This window comes from Numenius arquata, chromosome 7 (genome assembly GCF_964106895.1).
Source record: "Numenius arquata chromosome 7, bNumArq3.hap1.1, whole genome shotgun sequence".
Lineage (NCBI taxonomy): Eukaryota > Metazoa > Chordata > Aves > Charadriiformes > Scolopacidae > Numenius > Numenius arquata.
This window is the reverse complement of record NC_133582.1, coordinates 47,811,675-47,835,536: the sequence shown is the minus strand read 5'-3', so window position 1 is coordinate 47,835,536 and position 23,862 is coordinate 47,811,675. Positions and strand designations below refer to the sequence as shown.

Genomic DNA, 23,862 nt, shown 5'->3' with positions numbered 1-23,862 from the left:
TCTCATTTGCACTAATTGATGTTATTGGTGTAAATCCCTGTGCAACGGCAGGAAAAGAAGACCCCTAAGGGTTAATCTTACAGCCATATGTTCTAGTTCTTTAGAATGAGAGTTGAATTCTTTGCAGTAGATAACTTCTTCAGGGCTAAAAATAAAACAAACAACTGCAGGATGACTCATACAACGACATTCAATTTCACATCCTCCAGAATTTTCTAAACAAGATGTTTTTTTCTAAAGCAAAGTGTCCATCCAGATGCATTTCTCCCTCCTCTCCTCCAAAGAGTGAACATTCCTACTGTTACTCAGCCTGGTAAAGCCAGGAGAAGGTGCAGTCTGGTGAAGGATAAACAAAGAATTACAGCCCGATGAAAGTGGTTTGATGCAATGAGCATAATTCCCCAGTACAAGTTATTAAAAACAAAAAAGTGCTGGCAATTCTGCTCTACTTTAACAATCTTCACCAATCAACATACTTTAAGCAAACACACACATTAAAAAAGAAAAAAGAGAAAAGAAAGAAAAACAGAAAAATATACTTACAATCTGTTGCCATGCCAACAAAGATACATTTTTTGAAGCGACATTCCTGGCACTGATTTCTTGTTACTTTGTCTATCACACATTTTCCTTCATATTTACAGGAATAGGTTGGATGGAGGTTTTTCTGAATGGTTCTTCTAAAAAAACCCTAAGTGCAATACATAAATACATTGGGAAACATTAGCATTGTGCAATTTCTTCAAATTGGGAGCCACTTTGGTTTGTTAAAAACGTACCTAAGTGTGCAAGATAACAGGCCATGAAACTCTCAAAGAGGAAAAGAACAAACTAGTTTTATAGCGTATGGTGTTTCTTTTCTGAGTTTCATGAAACATTTCGTCCCTAAAACCTGAAAACATAAAGACATCTGAAGGAAGTAAAGCCATAAGTAATGCTGTCTTGAGGGGCGAATACTGCCTACATATCTCCTTGAAGTCTTATGTTTCTGTGTGTTAAATTTTTTTTTGTATTTGAACTGGAGAGTTTATTTTGAGCCCCTTTGTAAATGACATAACCATTTTGAGGGATATTAAGAGGCATATATATACTTTTAATTAAAGAGCAGCTTCTGCAAATAGTAAGAATGGTGGTGCATATGAGCCACTAAGGGATTAAGAACAAACAGTTCTACTCCTTTCTTTCCATCTAAGCCAAATAACCAACCAACCAAATCTGGGCAAGACCAAGAATTTTGCAAACACAATTTACACAATCTTTGAGTTTGGTTCTAAATAATGGGTCCATGATTTTAAAATTATCTGTATTTCTGAGAAGAGGATTTAATTCGTATTTACCACAGACTTCTGTATTCAAAGCAAACATCATCAATAAAAATCCCGCTATATATAAATCCATTCTATCTATTTGTCTGTCTATCATAATATATTGCCAACTGCAACATGGATATGAGGTCAGACCCTAAGCTCATGCGAGCCAATGTAGCTCCACTGAATTCACTGATTTGTACACAACATAGACCTTGGCCTTAGGTAAAGAAATCAGATACAAATTATCTCTGAACATTATGGACCTAATCCTGGTACTAATTTCAACGTGATTTTTATCATTAACTTATGCAATAGCTGGATTAACTTCCCAAGACTGCAAGATATGGACAAGATAGGCTGTAAAGCAAGAAATTTAGACTTCACTTTAATTTCAAGTTTCACCATTGTTTGAGACTGTCTACATTCAGCAATGAAGCTTGGGACAACCTAGACAGAGAGAACACACTGGGACCCTGGTCCTGTTTGACTGAGGCCACTGAGAATGTCTTTGATTTCAGTGAAAACAATGGCAAAATTCAAGTGAGATTTTACCTAACAAATACTCTCTTCAGATGGGATTTTATCTAATGAATAGTCTCTTCACTTCACTAGATGAAATGTCTGGTTTTAATCATGTTAAATAACACCCGGTAAAATCTTATAGCAGTGTGTAATTTCTTTTAACGTAGAATGTTGAATAAAAAAGTATGGATAAGCCTGTATTTCAGCTTGAGCTCCCAACTCCAGTGAAGACAATAAAACTCTAATGAGGACACGGCTGTTTATCTAACAAAATCCATCTCGAGCTAAGAGTAAAACTTTCTCTTCCTTGATAACAGTAAGACCTGAAATCTCAATTAAACTGAGTTGCATAAAGTATGTGTGTGAGCCTTTGCAAGACTGGAACCTGTTGGGTTGAGCCAAAATGCAGGAAATCACAGGCAAGATGTCCTTATGTGGGGTTTGGATTGGGTCTCAAACTCTCATTTACCCAGCAACTGGATTTGGATCCACTCTCAACCCTGTGATGAATTCCTAGAGGCAACACCTGCCTCTCTCCTCCCTGAAGATCAAAGATGGCTCTGGACAACCAGGGACATGGGGTAACCTCTAGTTACAGAAAGAGATGGAAATATCTCTGATGAATCTCAGAAGAGGTATTGAGCTTCTGTTTTCCAAACCTTGCATGGGACTTAACATAGGTCTACCTTTACAATGGTAAGGCTCTTCACCACCTGTGTTGGAACCAGCACATTTCAATCTTCCCATTTCTTTGCATTTCTCAGAAACTTTTTGCAAAAATTCTCTTTGATCATCTCTAAAGACAATATGATAAGGAAGCTGCCTTCTACATTTATCCAAACACTTCATCACAGAAGTGTTATTTTCATCAATAAAAGAAGGCATATTTTATTGTAAGGCAACTACTCTTTTCCCAAATTTGTTTACTATGCACCTATCTAGCAATAGGTGCAATGGCTACAGTCTGGAGAAACATTTCAGCGATGTCAGAACTCAATGCTGGTTTATTTGTGTTTAAATTCCTTACAATTTACTCTTCAGAAATCATGTGTGAGGATGCTTTGTTCATGAAAGCACTTGCCAAAGCAAATTTTTGGCTGTCAACCCTGATGAATGTTGTTACAAAATTAAAGTGATTTTGAGTGGAAGCAACTAGTAAATGTCAAATTCATTGAGAATTGATTACATATAACTTTGCTGATAAATCATACAACTGGAAATGTGTATGCAGACCCTCCAAGGCATGGATTGAAATTGTCCACACAAAAAACCCCATCTTTTACAATGAATACATTTGCAAGAAGAACAATAAACCAAAACAAAACGGTCTGTTTGTAAGCCAACTATAAGTAGGAGAACAAAATTAATTACTTCTTGTAAATTGTTAGCTCAATGTTAGCTTGTGCACATAATCATTATTTTAAATTGTACATCAGAAAAAAGAACTGTATCTGAAGATAAAAGCAGATTTTTTATGCTATATCTTTAAAATAGCTGGTAGGCATAAAAAGAAATACTTCAGTTGGAGTAACAAAAACCTTAGGAAAGCTGCTGAGAGATATAGCTGTTCAGCTGGGAGCAAAAGATATTTCATAATGCCACAGTGTCGCTTACTTCTCATTATATCTGAATTAAGTCATATTCATACATTTTATGTATTGTTATCATCTGGTATATGGGATGTAAATGTGTAAGAATCACTTGTTCAGTTACAGTTTTTTTCAGATATAAATATTTTTTCATACATATTATGTATATGTGTCTATAAAACCATCCTGAACATTACCACAAACCTGCTATACATAGGATATTTAGGTCTTTGTGCATTTCATAAATGTAACTTAGGGCAAAAATGTACAACTGAAAGAGCTCCTTCAGCACAAGAGTTACTGTGATGTGGGGCTCTAAAGCTAATCCAAACACAAAATCTCAGATCCAAATATTCCAGACTTTGGGGATGAACAGAATACAGCTTTTGTGGCTTAGTCCCATGACACTAGTCCATGACATGTGTGGTCCCATTTGTTCAGAAAAACATAATCATTTTTTATTTTCTGCAGGAAAGAATAGCTTTCTTACAGGATCTCAAGCTATTCAGGCAAATTTATGGCAATGAAATCATTTAAGATGTGCCTGATTGTGTTACTCAATTTTATTTTTTTTTTTTTATTTACTTGCCCAAAGCAATCTCCTTTTAAATTTTGCATGTAGCTTTGGAGATGCAGTTTAGGGCTGAAAGCACATTTCAATATGCTTAAGTTAAAGAAGGCACAATTTTTTTTAAACTGTTTTAACTGGGTGTCAATGCTTCCCAAAGTGATGGATCTATGAGCATGTGGAAGGGATTTTGATTTTTGCTTCTTCATAGTGATGATGAGAGGCACTGAAACACTGTTAATCGCTACAGACTCTTCATGACCATAGGCAGAATCTCAGCTATTGCATAAACAGCTTCAATGGAGTTGCTGGGAGTATGCTGATGTACACTGGCTGAGAACATGGCCAAAGAAACATTAAAAAATGGAAATGTAAAAGCTAACAGTTAACTAGCAATAACAAAAATCTAAGTTTCTTGTTTCCTTTTCAGAACCAAACACCGCAAAAATCAACTATATTCCTTATGCATATGAAGAGCAGCAGCATAGCCAGATACGGCTTATCATCAGTACTGGATGTTCTTATTCGCTTCTAATCTGTCTTTGTTTTATTTGACAGCACAGTTCAGGAAGTCTGTATAATGGAGGAGCTGGAGAGCTATTTCTGATTCCCACTTTCCCACTGTGCCATTTACCTTGCAACCTTCGCAAGTGATGCAGCGATAATGATATCCGGTGGCTTTGTCCCCACATACTACACATAGCTCATCCTTGTCTAAGTAACTGGGTATATACCCTGTAAAGAAAAAGAGGATGTGGCATGTAAACTCGATAGAAAATGATATGAGACAATTGATATAAAAATTTTACATTGAAATCCACTTGTCTATCTGAATTCACTGAATTTCTGGACTAACAATTATTTAGAGAATTATTTAAACATCATCTGTAGTATCTTCTACTTTTCACATTGTTTCAGCACCTACTGATCAAGAGGGAGAAGCTGGAACATGATTGCTCTCTCCTGAGTGAAATACTACCTCAGAAAAAATAAGTATATTTATTTTTACCTCAAAGGCTTTGATGTGAATAAAAAAATAACTGTGAGACATACGGTATATTCTTCTAATCTGTTTCACAAAAAGCCCGATATACTTGTATACTGAAGATGAGGTCCCAGGTTGCAGGTGACTCAGGGACCTGGTCGAAAGAAATATTTACTGAGAGATCGTTTGTTTCAAAACAGCTCTGCAGGTGTGGTTAGAGAAGTACCAACAACAGATAGTCCAAGCTGTACTGATCACACCTTACCTGGGCGTGTTCCGCAGGAGTATTTAATATAGCCTGAATTTAGGGCAAAATATGTAGGCATTCAAATATGTGTGTATGTGCATGTGTTAGAATGACATTTTCTCTTCTGATGTCGTTTACCAGACACCCAACAAGTGAAATAAAATATTACTGCTATGAAAAACATTGGCAATGCTTCGTTCTTTTCCCACAATGACATTTGTTTTGATAACATAAACATATTTCCAATTTGAGCAAAAAAACAAAACAATTCTGATGGCAACCAAAAAGTAATTCTAAACTAAAGAGAACTTTGAAACAGGGTAAAATATGAACCTTTCAAAATATATGTTCCCATGACTCATAATTAACAGTGTTATGGTTCATCACTTTTCCTTCTGAAAAATCTCTCTGTAAAGATGCAACACAGAGATCTCAGATTCACTTTGAGGGGAAGAGAGGAAAGTCCAGCTATTTGTGTAATCGCATAAGATTACTAAAGTGTAGTAAATATTTCACAGAATCCCAGAACGGCCAAGGTTGGAAGGCACCTCTGGAGGTCATCTGGTCCAACCTCCCTGCTCAAGCAGAGACACCTAGAGCTGGTTGCCCAGGACTCTGTCCAGAAGGTTTTTGACTATGTCCAAGGATGGAAACTGCACAACCTTTCTGGGTGACCTGTGCAAGCACTCGGTCACCCTCACAGTGAAAAGATAAGATTATTTTATTGTCTCCAGAAGGAATTCCTTGATTTTCTATTTGTGCTCATTGCCTCTTGTCCTGTCACTGGGCACCACTGAAAAGAGTGTGGCTCTGTCTTCTATGTGATGGGGGATCAGGTAGTCACACACATCGATAAGAACCCTGCCTTGAGCCTTCTCTGCTCCAAGCTGAACAATCCCAGCTCTCCCAGCCTCTCCTCATAGAACTCTAGTCCTCTCATCATCTTTGTGGACTCGTTCAGTATGTCCATGTCCTTCTTGTGTTGAGGAGCCCAGAACCGGACCCAACACTGCAGATGTGTTTCACCAGAGTCAAGCAGTGGGGAAGGATCACCTCCTTGAACCTGCTGGTGATGATCTTCCTAAGGCACACCAAGATGCCATTGACCTTCCTTGCCTCAAGGACACACTGCTGGCTCACGTTCAACTTGCTGCCCACCAAAATCCTCAAGTACTTCAAAGCAAAGCACCTTCCAGCCAGTTGGGACCCAGTCTGTACCGCTGCATTTATTATTCCTCCCACACTGCAGCATTTGGCATTTCCCTTTGATGAACTTCAAGAGATTCCTCTCATTCCATTTCTCCAGCCTGCTGAGGTTGCTCTGAATGGCAGCACACCCATCTGGGGTACCAGCCGCTCCTCCCAGTTTTGCATCATCTGCCAACTGTCTGAGCACAATTTATCAGTGCAATGAGGGAGAGTCCTTTGGATGTGGCTGCCTGTCACATTATCCCTTGCCACTGGCTTGCTGAACCCACCTGTAGCACCACACGTCAGACAAGACTCAAAGCTTTCTGTCTTTGTGCAGCCCTCACACCAGTATGGCTCAGTACAGCTCGGGGACTGAGCACACCACCGTGACATGGAGGACAACCAGCAACAAGACTCAGGGCAGCAGAAGGCTGTTGGAAGATGCTGCAAGAGGGGTGCCCATCATCTTCCTGTGACTAATGTGTCAGAGGGCCAGCTCAGTAACACACAGCTCAAATGAAAGTGCCTATCTAAGGCTACACTTGCCAGAGGTTCTCCAGAAAGAAAAGCCCAAATCAGAGAGAAAATACTTGAAATTAACTGAGCTTAAAATACTTGAACTCTCTGTGGACTGGTGAGTGGATTAGGCAAAAGTAAAGAAGGAAGAAGGCAGGAAGTATTTGTGTTGTCTACTTCACACTACGTCTACTTTGACCATAACTATGAGAACCTCAAATTATAGAGGAACACATATCCCTCTTCTGTAATGCTTTAGGAGCACTCTGAAGCCGTGGCTGGGTACCTGCATCTCAGGTTTGCCAGTACTCCTACTGGCATCTGAAAGGGGAGTGGGGGAACGAGCTGAGATCTTACTGGTGTATCACACCAGTCTATAATACAGCAAAAGATAAGATTCACATTCAGGTTACATTTCTCCATGATGAACAAGTTGTGCTTGGATAGAGACTGGCGGACACATGGAGCTGGTTCTGTGACCTTGCGGGAAGAGAGACAGCAGGGTTTCGACTCCAATTTACATCACTGACTCCTAATGGACATTATGCCAGTGGGGGATTAGTGAGGCTATTATCTCCATCCTGCCCCGCTTTTGCTCACACCTGCCTCTGCACATGCAACTCACACACAACACAGAGCTGACACAGGAGGCAGCAGAGCCAGCAAAGGGATGCAGAATTTTCCACTAAATTTCTTACAAATATTAAGGGCTTTTCATTGCTTGCTACTGGTATTCACAAAACGCAGACTTAGCGTTGCATAGACTATGTTCAGTATCCCTGGTTTGCTTCCTCAAGAATTACTTCTGAACTAAATGCCTTGATGTTTCATTAAGTATATAATCTGGTTAGCGCTGCTCATGTAATGGCAGCTTTGCTCTATTGGAGGAGCAGGAGACCACTTGTCTAAACCACTTCCTTAAATATATACAGTAGCTTGCGCATGTGACTACTGCTGTCCATCTCTCTCTTGGAGTTTCATGGCTTTATCCAACTCAGGAAACAGCTTCCAACTGGCAGAAAAGACAAATCTCCTACAGGCACTCCTAGTCAGAAATTAAAAATGGCATCCTTACATGCAACCACATTCCCAATTTTGCTGTACTGGAACGGTTAAGTACCAGCTATTTAAGCTACTTAAATGTTAAATATTAAGTTCATCACTTTTGCAGGACTGTTCCCATGTCACAAGGTAAGCACACACTTTGAACTCTTCTGCTGATTCAACAGGAAACATGGATAGAAAAATCTTATCCCAAGAAATCATTGGCAATAAAAGGGTGCAATAAACATATTTTTTCTTTCTATTAAAAATCTGAGAGTGATATCCACACTTTTTTTACATTTTTAACCCTCCTTCCAGCAGCTAATGGGGTCAGAAACTGTTAGAAAGTAGGAAAATTTGACCTTCAGTAGTATTTTAAAAAGATATAGTTCAGACAAACAGACAGCATGCCAAGAAGAACAAGGGGACTTATATTCAGTTCTTACAAACCGTAATGTCCATTGTAACTTCTAGTTGCAAATATCCAGTCTGACCTCTCTATAAATTCAATGCAATTTCATTTGTAAGCCGTGCAGATAAGTGGTCTCAGTACATTTTTGCTGCTACTCAGAGTTAGAAACACTATCAGCAGGAGGAAATTCAACAGTGTCTTTCTAAACTTGGTACCAGTATGGAAACTAGGAATACCGCAATGGAGATTCTTGGGGAAGACACGGATGGCAGCAGAGTTGTGTGTTGGCTGGTTTGAGGAAGAAGCAAAGCAACAGACTTCTCTCAGTCCTTGCAGCACTTGGGAAAAAAGAGGAAGGGCAGACTAATAGGGACTTGTCTCTCACATCAAGTACTTCAGCATCTTATGTGTTTAATAACACTGAACCAAAAATAAAAACTCCTATGTGGAAGAAGCAGATGCTGTCTGGACAGAGTAATCCAGGTGCTCTCTTATGAAAGAAGAATGTCTGATGACAAATCTCATGGGAATATTGGGTAGGTTCCTATTTCTGGTGTTCATATTTCATCCTTTACTTCTTGGTCAAAACCTACTAAGTAAATAGCTAGGAGGAACACCAATCTCATTGAACGGCACAGTACTAACCAGTATCTTTCCTTGGTCTTTCAAGCCTCTGTCTGCTGTATTCTAGCATCCTCATGGACTATCATTTGGTGATCCTCAAAGTTAACTAGCTGTCAGGTATGACTTGACATTGTTCATCCCAATGCCCACCTTGGATCTTAGCTTTGAGTGGAGAACACCAAGGAATGACCTTGACCTGCCATGTCTGGTGTCCCCCTTCAGCCTGAAGGAACTCCTTCGCCCCCCAGACTCCCACCTGCCAGTCCGCCTAATCTTACTGTCTTGGCAAGGCAAAGTACTCAGCAGGACCAGTTGCCCCTGTCTAGAAGAATAGGTTTTATAATCCATTACAACCAACCTTGATGGTGATTTACAGTATCTTTTAAATCATAACTGTAGCTTTGTAGAGGTATGGCAAGAAACAACTCCCTTTGACAGGAAAATGCGCAACGAGTTTGCCCCGGCAGCCGTAAGGACAGCCCGAGATCTGCTAACCTATGCAGTCATCTGAGGTACCCGGGTTCATTAATACTGTATGCCTACGCTCTCAAATTACCATTTGCAGGAATGATACCTTAAAGCATATATGTGACCCTGCACGGTGTAACAGATTGGAGAGACACAAATGAGACACTCTGTGGCTATTCTTGCCCCTCCCCTCCTCCAAGGCAAAGAAAATCTATTCAAATGAAAAAACCCCTGAAAAATGATACTGTTTTTTCCCTGCTGTACCTGGCACACATTAAAAAAAAACCCCAAAAAACATGTTTCGAGAAAAGTAAAGAAATTACTTCAGTTTTGTTAAAGTATCATTGCACAGACTTTACATCTCCAGGTCTCTGTCTGTACAGATAATGTAATATTGCCTTAGAGATTAAACCACACTTAAAAAAATTCTAGGACCCAAACCATATTTGACTACCAAACAGAGATATGAGTGACATCAGCACAAAAAAGTTATGACTGTAGACCAGATGTTCCTTATTAACGTGTTCCTGGCCCACCATAGGCCACTGCAAGCAGAAAAAGCCATTTTTTTTTGCTATTGCACAACGACACTTGGGATTTAAGACCATTATCCAGTATTTTGATTTTCACTGTACACTGGCAGAGTCATGTATTAAATATAGTCCCTGAAATCTTTCTTTCCCCCATCTGGTATGGTTTGCGTAACTAGAGACCACTCACTAAATTGAGGAGTTCAGGACTTATCAGTAAGCTCGTATTCACTTACTAGACACTGCAGCATGAAAATGAAAAAGATGAAATTAATTACTACCTTGAGAATCCCCAACTGCATTAGAACTGAAAAGAAAATTCATACTGCTGTTCTACCAATTCCATAGGCACACTGTAACTCTTTGCAATTTATACAAAATTACAAGAACCATCCAGTTATCATCCTTGATACACTTGTGTAGAAAAAGCTTAAATAGAGTGTTTATCGGAGAAAGCATAGAGCTGAGTGAGAAAAAGCATACTCCATTCTTGTTTGTGCTATTATCAGTATTGATCTGAAAGGCTGGGCTGAAACACCGATCCTTGTTTCCCGTGTTCTTTAAATTGCTCCCACCGAGAAAACATGCTTATTTCTCCATTGAGCCTGGAAGCACCGAGAATGTTGCTAAACAGATTCACACATTTCTTGTTAGTTAACTGGTTTGTTTATCTGCAATTTTGATCTTTGTTAACACTCTTTGATTTATGGAATTACTGAAATTTGGCAAGAGACTCTGCAAAGATAGAATTTTGAACATTTTTTTATAATCTCTTTTCCCTCAATTACTCTTCTATGTATTGACCCTCTTCTTTGGGCTGAGTCAGAAGAAACCTTATCAACAGTAGTGCATTTTGCATGCATGTGCTGAAAACATTTTAGCCCAAACTGTGTTATCACTTAAACTGCTGTGATCGGACTGCACTTGCACCCATTACTAACTACAGGTACAAAATGCATTACTGTAAGTCAGACCATGCAAATTTTTTCCCCCAAATTATTTAAATGTTTTTAGAGACCACAGCTTAGTATCACAAGTAACTTATTAAAAAATCTAAGCCCCACTGAACATCAGTTTTACCACTGATGCAAAAGCAAAGTATGGCTTAGTTCATTTTCCCATCCTTCATTTGGTTGTGGAAAGGTTAAAGTAAAGGACCTGAAAACACTTTTTCCACTGACATTTTTATTAAAAAAGAAACAGATATAATTCCAAATGCATAATGAGCTGCTGAATAAGATGCAATTTTTCTTATCAGTGCTACCTCCTTAGATGGGTGGTCAAGAGCAAAATTAATCAATTTAAAGCCCAAAAGAATTGTCAACACCCTCTCCTGCAAAAGCCAAGATGGCAAGTGCTCAGTGTTTGTGTAAATTGACTATATGCACACATACTCCCTGCACTGATAAGAAGACATTTTGATGTAACCTCCATGTTGTATTTTCTTAGCTATTCAGAAAGTGCCCTAATGTTTTCACACCTCTGAGAACTCAGTTTGGACTAATTCAGTTGCATGCTCTAGGCAGCCGTACAGTTCGTATTCTCAGCTGCATGTCAACTGCCTGAGAAAATACAAAGGGAAATAATAATAATTACAATTATAATAACAATAATGATAACTTCCAAAGCCCCGTTCTCCCACCATACCAAGCGCACTTAAAAAGATAGCATTAACCTCACCTTGTATCTGGGAAGCAAGGTGAGATGCAGGGCTGAGGAGCCTCCACTGCTAAAGCACAACTCAAGAATTCTCCATCGCAAACCCTTGGTTTTGGGGGGCAGCCTCTGGTTACATCTGGTCCTCCCCCCCCAGAGCACAAAGTTAAAGTCTAACTTCATAGACCCCTGTGGGCATCCTTCATTAACTTTGTCTGTGAAATGCCTGTGCAAAGGGCTCTCATGCCGCTTCTAACTTTGCAGACTCATTTCCCACCTTGTCCAAATGGCCAAAAAACACTGTGCACAGACCAAACGTGGGGATCCTGAGGTTTCCGCACCTCTATACGTGTTTCTTTTTTACCTTCCTCACTGCTCCACCTCTGCCCTGTCACTGGGAACTCCTCCTCACCGTATGTGCGGTGTAAGGAGATCGAGGGGGACTTTTGCCTATCTGCTGGGCCCCTGCGCAAGGGCAGGGTGGCACGGGCTCCCCCGGAGCACCACTCCTACAGCGTGCAATGCTGCAAGATCTCACCGCGGCCGGCGGCACCCTAAGAGGGGAAAAATATTCCAGTTCAAGCTCTCTGGGACAGAACCAGGAATTCACAATGATGAGCTCTGTTCTGCTCATCCGATTTCACAGCCGCGTGTAGAAAACAAAGCGTATCCGGTTGCCTGTCCCCTATGGGAGGGTCAAGCCCAAAAGCACTTCCCTAACAAAACAGCCAGCTCTTGCGCGAAGATCGCGCTGCTGCCTTTTAAGAGCGTTCGCTACAGCACAACAGATAACGGAGCAACAAGCAGACGCAAAGCTAAAAACACACCTCCCTCTCTAGATTTTCTGGATTTTTGTGACATAATCAGGAAATAATACTTTTTAATGTACTGTAATAACTAAGGCAGCTTAAGTGCTTTCTTATATTTTAGAATAACTGGCTATACTTTCTAAATACTTGCTTTTTTCCTCTAGTGACATGTTGTTCGCGTCTTTCGTACTTGTTTTTTAAAGCATTTTCTGAATTCTTTTAAAGTGACATAAAGAGAAAGAACTGATTAAATTTCCCTTCATAAAAGATATTTTTTTCAGCATATAAAATGTTGATGTCTTTTGTCTTCCCAGAGGGAAAAGAAGACTTTAACCATTTAATAACTAGCAAAAGTTGTGATAGGAAAAGACTCCACGTGCTACTGTAAACTACAATCTGATTTGAACAGCATATTATTGAGATTACTACAAATTTCAGAGGACTAACAGAAATACCAACTGCAACAATCAAGACTCCTCATGAACACCTGCTTAGGGACTTAATTTTGCTTTAATGGGTTATTATCAAGGCTTCTCTAACAAACTCCCTCGTCCCCCCCCAAATCAATTCTGGATCAATACAGACACACATGCCCTATGTAGAGCCTTCTGTTCTTAGGACAGGATTAAAAGATTCGTTAGTTTTACGATAGCTTGGTTAAAAGATGGAAATTAAAAAAAAAATAATAGAGAAGATGCACATGTCCCACACAGTTTAGATCTCTTCTGCTTAACAAACTCAGCATTTGCAAAGGTTTGACAGAAGGGAGGCAACTTCTTATTGATTATCACAGTAATAAGGCTCTAAAGAATCCCAAAGCAGGTTGCTCAGTCTCCGTGAATGATCAATTAAAAAGCCTGCTTGAGAGCCGGCTTCCACCAAAATTCATTGCCATTACTTAGTGAAACTGAGGTAGTAGAAAACAAGGGCAGACATGCAGTTTTTAAAAACAACTCTGTATTTTCTCAACCAAACAAGTACAAAAACTTTAAACTGAACAGATATCAGTTGTCTGAGTACTGAAATAACTTACTTAAAGCTCTGACCAAGGTATATAAATTATTATTTATAATCTTTAAAATTATGAAAAATTTACTCCTTCACTGAATTTGCAATAGCAAGTCTTTATTTTCTCTAGAGTACTATTTTTCTTTAACCAAAAATAAGACATGAGAAAAGTCTAAAAAGAGTAGTAAATTCATTAGTTAAAACCCAATAGAAGATAAATAGCCTTAAAAGGCATTTAAAATCCTGCACAATACAAAAACATGCATTATCCACAACTACATTTAGTCTACAATTTGATCATGTTCTTACAGCTTCCTAGAACAGGATTTAAAGAAATATTTCCTTTATTATGAAATACAATGCTGTTCAAAGTATAAAATTAAGACATTTTTCTACCATATAGATTTATTGCACCAAGTGCTAATGAATATTGCCTGCACAAAGGAAAATATTCTAGTTTTCCATGTAGTTAATAAGATGAAACAATCTACTTTTTACTACAAAGCCACTTTGAAAGTAGTAAATTGTGTTTTCTCTATCTACCTAGTCACATCGGATTCATCTGGGGTTTGGATAACTGTATACAGAAAATCTGGTCTTAATAAAAAAAGGATATTATGTTGGTACAACAGACTGTGTATTTTTATTCTTTAATAATGTGATTTTAAAGAAACACAGAGAACGTATACTCTGTATGCGTCAGTTTGCTTGTCTGAGTTCAAAACAAATAACACCAAAAACATATCCAAGTGTTTGTTGGTATTTGGGGCTCTTTTTGAATCTGCTTTGCTTACTTGAAAGGAAAAGAATAAATTCTAAAAACAGACAATGATTTAACCCTGAGGGAGCAGATATTGCACTCTGATTATGTCCCACAAACATATTGATTAGATCAACTTTTTGGATGCAGAAGATGCAGAATAGTCTTTCTTGCATCGATATATCCTTGAATTTTCAGTCTTTTTTGCTTTGCATAATCAGAAACTACAGGATTTTCACTTAGAAGACAGTAAGTCTCTTAAATGTAATCATTTTACCATACATATTTACAGTTCTATTTTCAAAATATTTTGCCCGAGTTGCTGAGTAAACAGAGTTCACATTTACTGATAACGAGGACTCACACAAATTGTTTGTATGTAACCAGAAACACAGCTCTAAGATCCAGAATATATAATGACGACATTTCAGAAGAGAAACTTTCTTATCTAGCTCACTGGTGAACAGCAAATGAACTTAATAGCCTCAGAAAGAAGAAAACAAGCAATATATTTGCAAATGTCTTTTATAAATTAAGAAAAAGTGCTTGGAAATCCTCACTGCTCACAGAAAAACCTTACAATCACCTAGCAACCTATGTTACTGCTGCTTTCAATTTTGAACAGGCAGCCTTCACATTCAAAGATGTATCTGAGCCAACTGATGCAACTGTAAGTTTAACACAAAACAAAAACAAAAACAGAGATTATTTTTTGTTGTTATTTAAATAAATTGCCCCTACCTTTCTTCTGAGAGTACGATGGCGACTGCACTTGAGAAAAAGTAGGTTTTTCTTCGGTGAAATATTCAGGTTGGTTGTACTGATTCAGGGCCATGTCCATGTCAGAGTACTCGCTTTTAAACACGTTTCCAGGGTAACTACAGGTATAAGGCTGATTCACCGCCCAGGCCTGTTCCATATATATGTTGTTACTGTGCAGGACCTGAGCATCACAACTGCTGTAACCCTGATTATCTTCGATGTATGTGCAATAATCAGTGGACTGCATGTAGCAATTGCTACCAGCAGCTGGGTGCACTTCATATATTTCTTGCATACAGTAGTTCATTTTGTTACCCTATCTCAGCTTCTACTTTACGCACACACACACATGCATACACACGCAGGCATGCATACACATGGACCGGGAGAGGAGCAATGAATATACACCACCAAAGTCGACTGCAAAACAGCCCGTTTTACTTTGGAGCGGCACCTGATGTGCTAAAATCCTATTTATATTGGGACGGCTTGTGAACTCCCCTGCCAGTCAAACATATTGGGAAGCAGATTTATGACAGTCAAAGGTCTTAATCTGTGACTGTAAGTTAATTCCAAGGGAAGATGGCAGGCAGGTAGCAATGACCACCAGACAAAGAAGCCACGTCCCGACAACCCTCCTGTTCCCCCATTTGTCTGGAATAATCATTTTATAAACCATTTCCAGCCTTTTCCAATATGATTACAAAATGATTACTAGGGCGAGGACACAGTTATGTCACTGTAGTTGTCAACTTAAGTGTGAAGCATTATAAAGACTGCTTAAGAACTCCCAGAGGGGATACACTGAAAATCCTAAAATCAATAATCCTGTTTTTCAGCATTAAACCATAGAAAATCCAATAGTGCTGTGTTGATGACCCAAACAGTAGTCTAGTTTTACAAAATTTAGCAACTTAATCTGTCATCAGCTTTATTGATTTTGTTTTACAGAATTACATGCATGAATCTCCCCAGCCTTCCACACATACACAATCCTCCCCGCTGCCTGGTAATGCATTTACGGGAAAGCAGCTTTTCTTAACTTCAGTGATTTGGGGAGGTAATTTCTATTGAGTTCAACAGGTGGGAAACTTCAAAATAATATAATCAGCGAAGAGAACACTGCTTAAATATTATCAATAAGCTAATTGCCTTGCTATTCTGCTTTGTTGTCTTTTATGTTTCAGTAATGAAGTACTTTTAGAAGTGTATCTTCTTCAACAACAGACTGAGTAGTGTAAGGGGGGTTTTTTGCTCGTTTTGGCTCACCTATGAGCTGTGAACATCTCAATGCCACTACAACAAAAACTATATGATCTTATAATTGCTTCACACACACTAAACCTCTATAGTTAATACACATATTGTTTAATCAGCCATTCTTTTTGATCTAAAATAAATTATTTTATTTTTTATTTATGTTAGCTGCTATTTGTTTTTCACTAAGCAAAATACATTTTTTCTTTACAGCACAGCTAAAATATGGGAAAACTTGTGAAGTCAGTAACAAGATGGTATCCCTCTTTAACATCTGTTCTTCTTATTAGGAAGCAGAACTACTACTGATTTGATAATGAGGTCTTAGTTTTCTTATTTCACTCACTTTAACCCATCTACAGGATCCCCAAACGACCATGTAGGTTAGCCCTTTTTCATCTAGGCTCTTAAGTAGACATCTGACAACCTTGATGAACACACACCTAAACAGTCCCCAAAAGTTCAGTGAAATAGGAAAGAACTGGGCATGACATGTACATATTTCTCCCTACCCGATATTGTTTAATGTTTCAGTCTAAGAACCGATGGAGGAAACATTCTCCCTTCCAACATACAACAGTAACTAACCTATCTAAATATGAAGCATTACCAATTGCTATCTAATGTGCAGGCTAACAGAATTTAGGATCAGTGCTTCTGAGAAACAGAGAAGTTAAAATTCATGCTTGGATTTTTAATTTTTTTCCCTCCAACTATAAAAGAAGCATCTTTAACACTTTAACATCTTTAACACATTTCTTATTAACCTGCTCAGAAAATAGTAATACATTTCGTAAGTCAAAATAAACTCTATCAATTCTACTGAAGTCAATGGAGTTGCTTCCGAAACGAACCTCGTCTGATAAAACTCTGGCAATTTAACATCTTACCTCATTTAGAGCACAAATAGTTACTGAAATCCCAGAAGTAAAACACAAATGAACCCTCGTTCTCCATGTTGTTTTTACCAAAGATCTAACTCAACAACTAGCATTGGGAAATACAATGTGAAAAAGCACACAATGAAAGTTAATTTTCATTTTAGCTGAGGCCCATGATCTAGTTTTTACAAGCAGTGATTTTGTCCGTGACAAAAAGCATGTCTTAGGCAAGATCTGATTTTTCAAGAATGGATGTTCAGCACTTCATAAAAACATGCCCGTGTTTCCCGAGAAACTCTACAATAGCTGTTTACACAGAAAACCCCAAACCATACCCATTTATGTGATCGGTTGGTAATACCGTAGTACATACAAATGTAACATGCACAACCTGCTGAGCTTACTTGCCCGCGCTCCCCAGAAAGAAAACATTCCACAAGTGCAATACGTGGGTTGATCATTTACCACAAAGTGATCTCCTGTACAGCTAACAGGAATTTATGCGAGAGCTTGCACAGAGGGCAGGCTGTATCTTACTGGTGAACAGAGCAGAATACCTAGATATTTTCACACTACCCAGAAAAGCTTTGAAGAACTAAGCTTTATATTTTTAGTGGGAATTTCTCCCTACGTGGATTTGTTTTGATAAATGGGAAAAAATTCTTACAAATTTTCTCATCTGTTGTTCTTCTCTCCCCCCCCACTGCCCCACCCCCCGATTTGATTTAGGTTTGTTACTGAAAAAGTAAACAGAATTGAGACCGCGTATAGGCAGAGCCGTCCCAGCCAGGATGGCACCCAAGGATACGGTATCTCGACGTGGCACAGTTCTGTGACTTACTTTCTCTTCCAATCCCTCCAATATTTTTTATTTTCTACCGCTATGTCAATAATTCAGTAATGCTTAGAAATGTGTCACGTATACTACTTTGTCAGAACTACTGTAATAATGCCAGGAAATTAAATTACATGAAACTGTGAAGAATGAGAAGAAAAATGGATGAGAGCCTTTTCTGAAAAAAAAAAAATAAAATTATAAACACTGCCAGGGAATGGGGACTCCTTACCTGTAACGCGCTAACATTAAAGAGGTTTATAGCACTGCAGATTGTTGTTCCCTTGGAAACAAATCAGTTCAAAAAACACCGCAAAGATTTAACATCCCTATTAAAAATGAAATATTCCTAAAATATTTTCATTTTAATCTCTTAGGGTCCACTCCTGCAGGTCTCTTTCATGTATCACTTTGAATTAAATCACCGTTAAATAAAAGACAGTCAGATGGGGTCTTTATCAAAAATCTGAGAATAGAAAATAGTAACAACTTTGTCTTGTATTCTGACTTGAATATTAGAGTCTTTAAATCACATCATGTTGAGCTTTCATTGCCTTCAGCAATGTAGTACCACACTTGGAATTTTATTAGTTCACACGGGTCTGATTATGCGAACGCATGGAAATTAATCACTAGCAGAATAAAACCTCTGGTACGAGCAAAGAGGCCAGTAATAAAACAGAAACTTTGATACTGTGGCTGAAGAGGAGCTGAATTTTGAACCCTTCACAGTCTGAGGCGTCAGATCATTGTATTAAAAAAGGTAGAAATTACTTGCAGAACATGAGTCTTGAATGCCCCAAAGGCTTTGAAATACTCACCCTGGTGTAAAGCAGAAGAAAGCGTAGTGCAGTCAGTGATGTTACACTGGGTGGGCAGAAGTCAGGCCGAGAATGCCTGAAAGGAGGTGTCTGCAGGAAAGATTGCTCTACACTAGACCCTGCAGCTCTATATCGACTCCTGTTTTAAAAACTCTGATTAAAACTTTCAATTACGAAGAATCAAATGCCCCACTAAGCTGCGCTTCTCTTGTGACTTAACTCAGTCACAAAAATCACCAAAATGAACCCACAGAAATTTTAAGGCAAGACAGTATTCCTGTGGATGATCCTCCCTCCGGAACACCCCAACCAACCGAGATCCCTCACACGCTAAAAAGAAGTGCTGTTCAGCGCAATCCACTCCTGTTGCCTACCTCTGCGACCTGGGGGAATGTGCAGGTGAATTACCTGCAAAACTCATATTTTCCTAACTGTGTCCAAACTGTGCACCCTTGGTCTAGAGTCCTGGCTATCTCAGTGTTGCAGGCAGGGCCCCTGCCCGCCACTTGTAAAAGATTCAGCAGTGTCAGTACGTGGGAAGTACTGCAGAGCCTTCAAAGTAGACAAGGATCTTACGCTCGTTGTGTTCACACTTTATGCACACAAATGAATAAAAATCCAGCATTTGTTCAAAAAGGTTTGCACAGCTGAACATGTAGTTGCAAGGACTAAACATACCTTTCTAAACTCGTAAGAGTAATGTACACCTGTATTATCAGCTCCTACTTATTTTTACATGTTACAAAATAACTGTTATGTGTCGTATTTATAGATTTTCTTGTTGACTCCATTCTCTCAGCCACCTCTGATGAAGGTTATGGGGAAAAAAAAACCTAGATCACTGCTCTTCAAGGAGAAGACAAATCTGCACTTTTAGCACTCGCACCATGTAACATGGGACACATCCCAGCCAGTCCCTAGCTTTTTGTACCATAAAGAAAATACACTGAAAACTATAAAAGTTTTCGAGCAGAAGTACTGATGTGGCTTTTGCAACACACATCATTTGTCAAATACAGCTTTCTCTGTGCACACATGATGAGTTACCACCTCTCCTTAATGTATATATTTGCACTACCTTACTCATTCACATTAAGTTCTATGATAAGAGACTCAAAATGGGCCCTCAAAAATATGACTGTACAAACTTATTGTCTGCGGAATCTTAGTATCAGCTTATCACATCAGTTCTGACCCCCATGGGTCTTAGTGTTATAGATTAAATTATAAGAAAACCTCAAACATCAAAATCCAAAATAACACTGAGCACTCACAAGAACAGAAAATTAACTCTGCATAGTACTTATCTTATTTTGAAAACTACTTGTGAATAAATCATAAAGTATGTAGAATTATAGAATTCTAGTGCTGTAAAGATACAATAGCATTTGACAGTTGCTGAAGTGTGTCTCAGTGGAATCAAAGACATTAAAAATTGTCATTTTGTCTACACTATATGTACTACAGCAAGTGACACAGTTGAGGGAAAAAGAGCTAAAGCTTTCTGGCATAAAATCATGTTTTGGGGTTTGCAACAGACACAAGCAGCTTCCAACTAGCTGCCCCTGGTTTCAACCTGAGGAAAATCTTACACAATAGCACACCTTTTCTCTCAACATGTATTAAGTTAGCTCTTTCTCTAAAACTGCTTCTCTCACAAAACCTGCTGTACCTCGATTATGACATGTCACTAGATTTGTACGTGACTCATAAAATGCCAGTGTGATGTGCCTTTTATTGAAACATTTCAGACTCATTAGTCTGTTTGGATAACAAAGAATGTCATAGTTTATATTTAAATGTTCAGATTCACTACAAATCCAGTTCTCCCTGAAAATATTTGACACCTTGAATAAATTTGGTTAAAAGAGAATGGAGTTTGCTCTCTCACGATCAAGACTCTTCCAGGGTTTGTGCTTGTTTTCTTGCACGAGTTCCTTGCGTGATCGGCAACACACATGGGTAGCCCACAGTACTGTCAGAAAGCATTTGCTCTTTGAGTGGTTTGCCAACAAACTGGCTAACAAAATTACTGAATAGTGTTTGACAAACTTTAAGATGGTCTCCGAGCAAATATTGCTAAGAGTAATTATAGACCTGTGACCCAGACAACCCAATTTGTTAAGTCTCCCTGTATCTCATAATTGAAGACCCTGTTAGCAGACATCAGTTAATTACACACCTAATCTCTTGAGAAAGTAACTGCCAATACTTAGAACATGTACCTTTTCTGAGTTACTCCCTACCCCAACTCCGCATGAAAACTTCAAGGTAAAAAGTTCAAAAACAAAACTGAGCAGAAAGTCAGCTAATGTAGCTTGACACAACATAATTAAGAGACTCTGCGGTGGGACTGTCTGGGTTTGGCAGCCTCCTGACAGCCTTTAGTAAGACGTTAAAGCGATCAACACCTGACATCTGTTAGCAAAGAGGCATTCTGAGGTAAAGAGCAACTAAATCTAAAGAAATCAGGTACTTAGACCAGTTTAACTTTTTCATGAGGTGATATCCTGCCTGACACTGTAATCTTTCTTCCTGGAGTGATGCAAGACTTAAGTAAAAGAAAACAACTTGTGGTCCCTCCCTCCCAATATCCAGTAATTATTTTTTAGACAAAGAACAATGAAGACCTATTTATCCCAGTTTAAAAAGGAACAAAAATAACTTAAGCACTAAATTTGTGCTAATACCTAAGCAACTGTGATTCTTAAAAGGAATTCCTTCAATGCTGCGCTGATGTGAATAAAAAAAGCTACCTGAAAGAAATTGTTTAATTTTTCTGGCTACTGAGGCAAAGAATATTCATAAATGGAAGTTCTATTTATTTGAGCTCTGTATGTGCACTTACTGAAGCTTTGGGGATGGTTAAGAAAGAAGAAATGGCAAACAACACAGTCACAGGTGAGAGATGAACACCCTGAAAGTAGTAAAAAAATGCTTTTGTTTGCCTTTGTATTTTTAATGTCTCAAGGATATGCTTTATTTAAAAAGGCCAAGTTCAGAAAATATTTTTGATCAGCTAATCAAGACCATAACGAGAGAGACAAATACATTTTTAAAGGGCTAAAGGAATAGATATTATATTACGTATCACACAGAAAACCCCAGTAAGTACTCATAGCGTTTTCATCAGAGCTCTTCACCAAGCTATTAAATTGAATAAAAAGGAATATTAAAAATCACAACTATGCCTGCTGAAAAAAAAATTTAAAAAAAAAGGTAACAAGAAAACAACCCCCTCATAGTAATGCTTTTACCAATGGCCAAATTCCTGACCATAATACAGATACAACAACCTAGTTTTGTTTTGTTTTGGTGGTTTTTTTTTTAAATACAGCATCTGCTGTACTCTGCATAATAATGTCAGTTACCTTTAAACTTTTTTTCTTCTTTTTGGTATTCCTGGGCACTTGACAGTACTTGAAATTTTGCTCTTGTATGGCCTGGCTGTAAAACTGTGCTAGTCCAAGTTGAAGCACATCGATATTGCGAAAGCTGCTGTCCATTCCTCTGGAAATCATGATTTTTGGAGTGTCTTTTCCTACACAAACGGTTTTCTGCTATGCCCACTACATTCCATTTCTGATTTCTGTCAGTAAGGTGAATCAGTCTGTCCCATGACAGGAGGCCACGTCCTGGATGTTTGGCAAATACTGCAGGTCTACAAACTGTTGGCATTGCCAAAATCTTGCTCAGGTGTGGAGTTTTGGAAAGCAAGTGGTTCCCCAGCTCTCCTGATGCGGTGGTATTCCCGTGCATCTCCACCTGACCGCACTGATACGATGCAGAGCCTTTCAGCCATGCCCAGTCAGCCACCATAGTTCCCCTTCGGTACAAGTAAATGTAAAATTTTCCCGCCTGTGAAGCCTGAAGAAGTAGGTAGATCTACGTGGACAGGCTAACACTAGATGTAACTTTCACAACATCACAACTACAACATGGGCCTCGGGGCAAGTTACCACCAATTTATTGCCTTGCTCATATGATCATTTGAGGTCTTGTAGGTCGAGGCTGGTCGTGAACAATTTTCAGATACTTAAAACACAAAACATCAAGGATTCAGCCTTGTTTGACTTTGCTCTTATCGTAGGCTGACCTGAGGGACACTCTGTTACCTAAGTGTGACATTCTTATGTGGGCATGCTTAGCAGTTCCGCTGTTGCTACCTACTGCCTTTCTCTAGCTGTGGTCACAGTGGAGTATCAGAGACAGAAATTTTATCACAGGAGTTCGGACATTTGGGTCCAGTGTAGATAATGAACAACACTAAAGCTGCATGATTTGATCTAGTTAGTCATAATAATTAGGCAAATTTATTTATTCTTTGATATAGAAGAGACTGAGATACAGCTAGTTGATAAATCTGTAAAACTAAATATAGCCCATTTTCTATTTCTGGGTAGCAAAACTAAATGCTATAGAAATAACGCATCTGAGTTGATATTCCACATTAAAAAAAAAAATTTATTGTATATTATATATAACAAAATTCAAAAACAAAATAGATTTCTAATTTGTATATAGATAACAGCAAATTCCAGAGATTCAATGGCTGATATCCATTGTGGTTTTAATCATAGTCAGATTCTGCTATCTAAATGCACCTAAGAGTTAATTTTACACATATTTCACTCAGGAAAATAATTCAGATGCATATTAGTAAATAAGTGCATACTAAGTCAGTAATTTCCTGATAAAATGTTTAAAGATAACTTTGGATTTCAGTTACCAGATCTATCATACTATTGCTGTTTCTGAAAGTTTTGTCTTAAGTCTTCTGTTAAGTGGAACATTGCTAATATAACACATAATCAGGAGACTTAATTATGGTTAGTATTAAATACTGTTATCCTCATATTATATACAGCTTTCCTCAATACCTTATCTAATTTTAAATGTAAATGCATACTGGTTTTTTTTGCTGGGAGTGTTAGCTCACCTGATATTTGAAGTTAAAAGTCCATTCTTTCTACTCACTGTATCTCAGCTGGACATCAGTAACACGAATTTGTATAAGAAATTCCCTGGCGTCACATACTTCAATGCATAAGGCAGGTGAGTTAACTA

At 38.4% G+C, this 23,862-nt stretch overlaps 1 protein-coding gene across 2 annotated transcripts in view; it reads right to left on the bottom strand.

Annotated features, from left to right (window-relative positions):
- Window positions 1-22,614, bottom strand: part of THRB (thyroid hormone receptor beta) — a 33,953-nt gene extending 11,339 nt beyond the window's left edge. The window contains exons 1-3 of one of the 2 annotated variants that reach the window (XM_074150319.1): window positions 22,167-22,614; window positions 4,624-4,724; window positions 544-691 (exon numbers count right to left, since the gene is read on the bottom strand). In XM_074150319.1, the coding sequence (XP_074006420.1) occupies window positions 544-691; window positions 4,624-4,724; window positions 22,167-22,614 (697 nt within the window). Of the gene's footprint in view, window positions 1-543; window positions 692-4,623; window positions 4,725-14,980; window positions 15,309-22,166 lie in introns of those variants that run through there. The other variant, XM_074150321.1, reaches the window with a different exon arrangement.
- Between the last annotated feature and the right edge of the window lie 1,248 nt (window positions 22,615-23,862).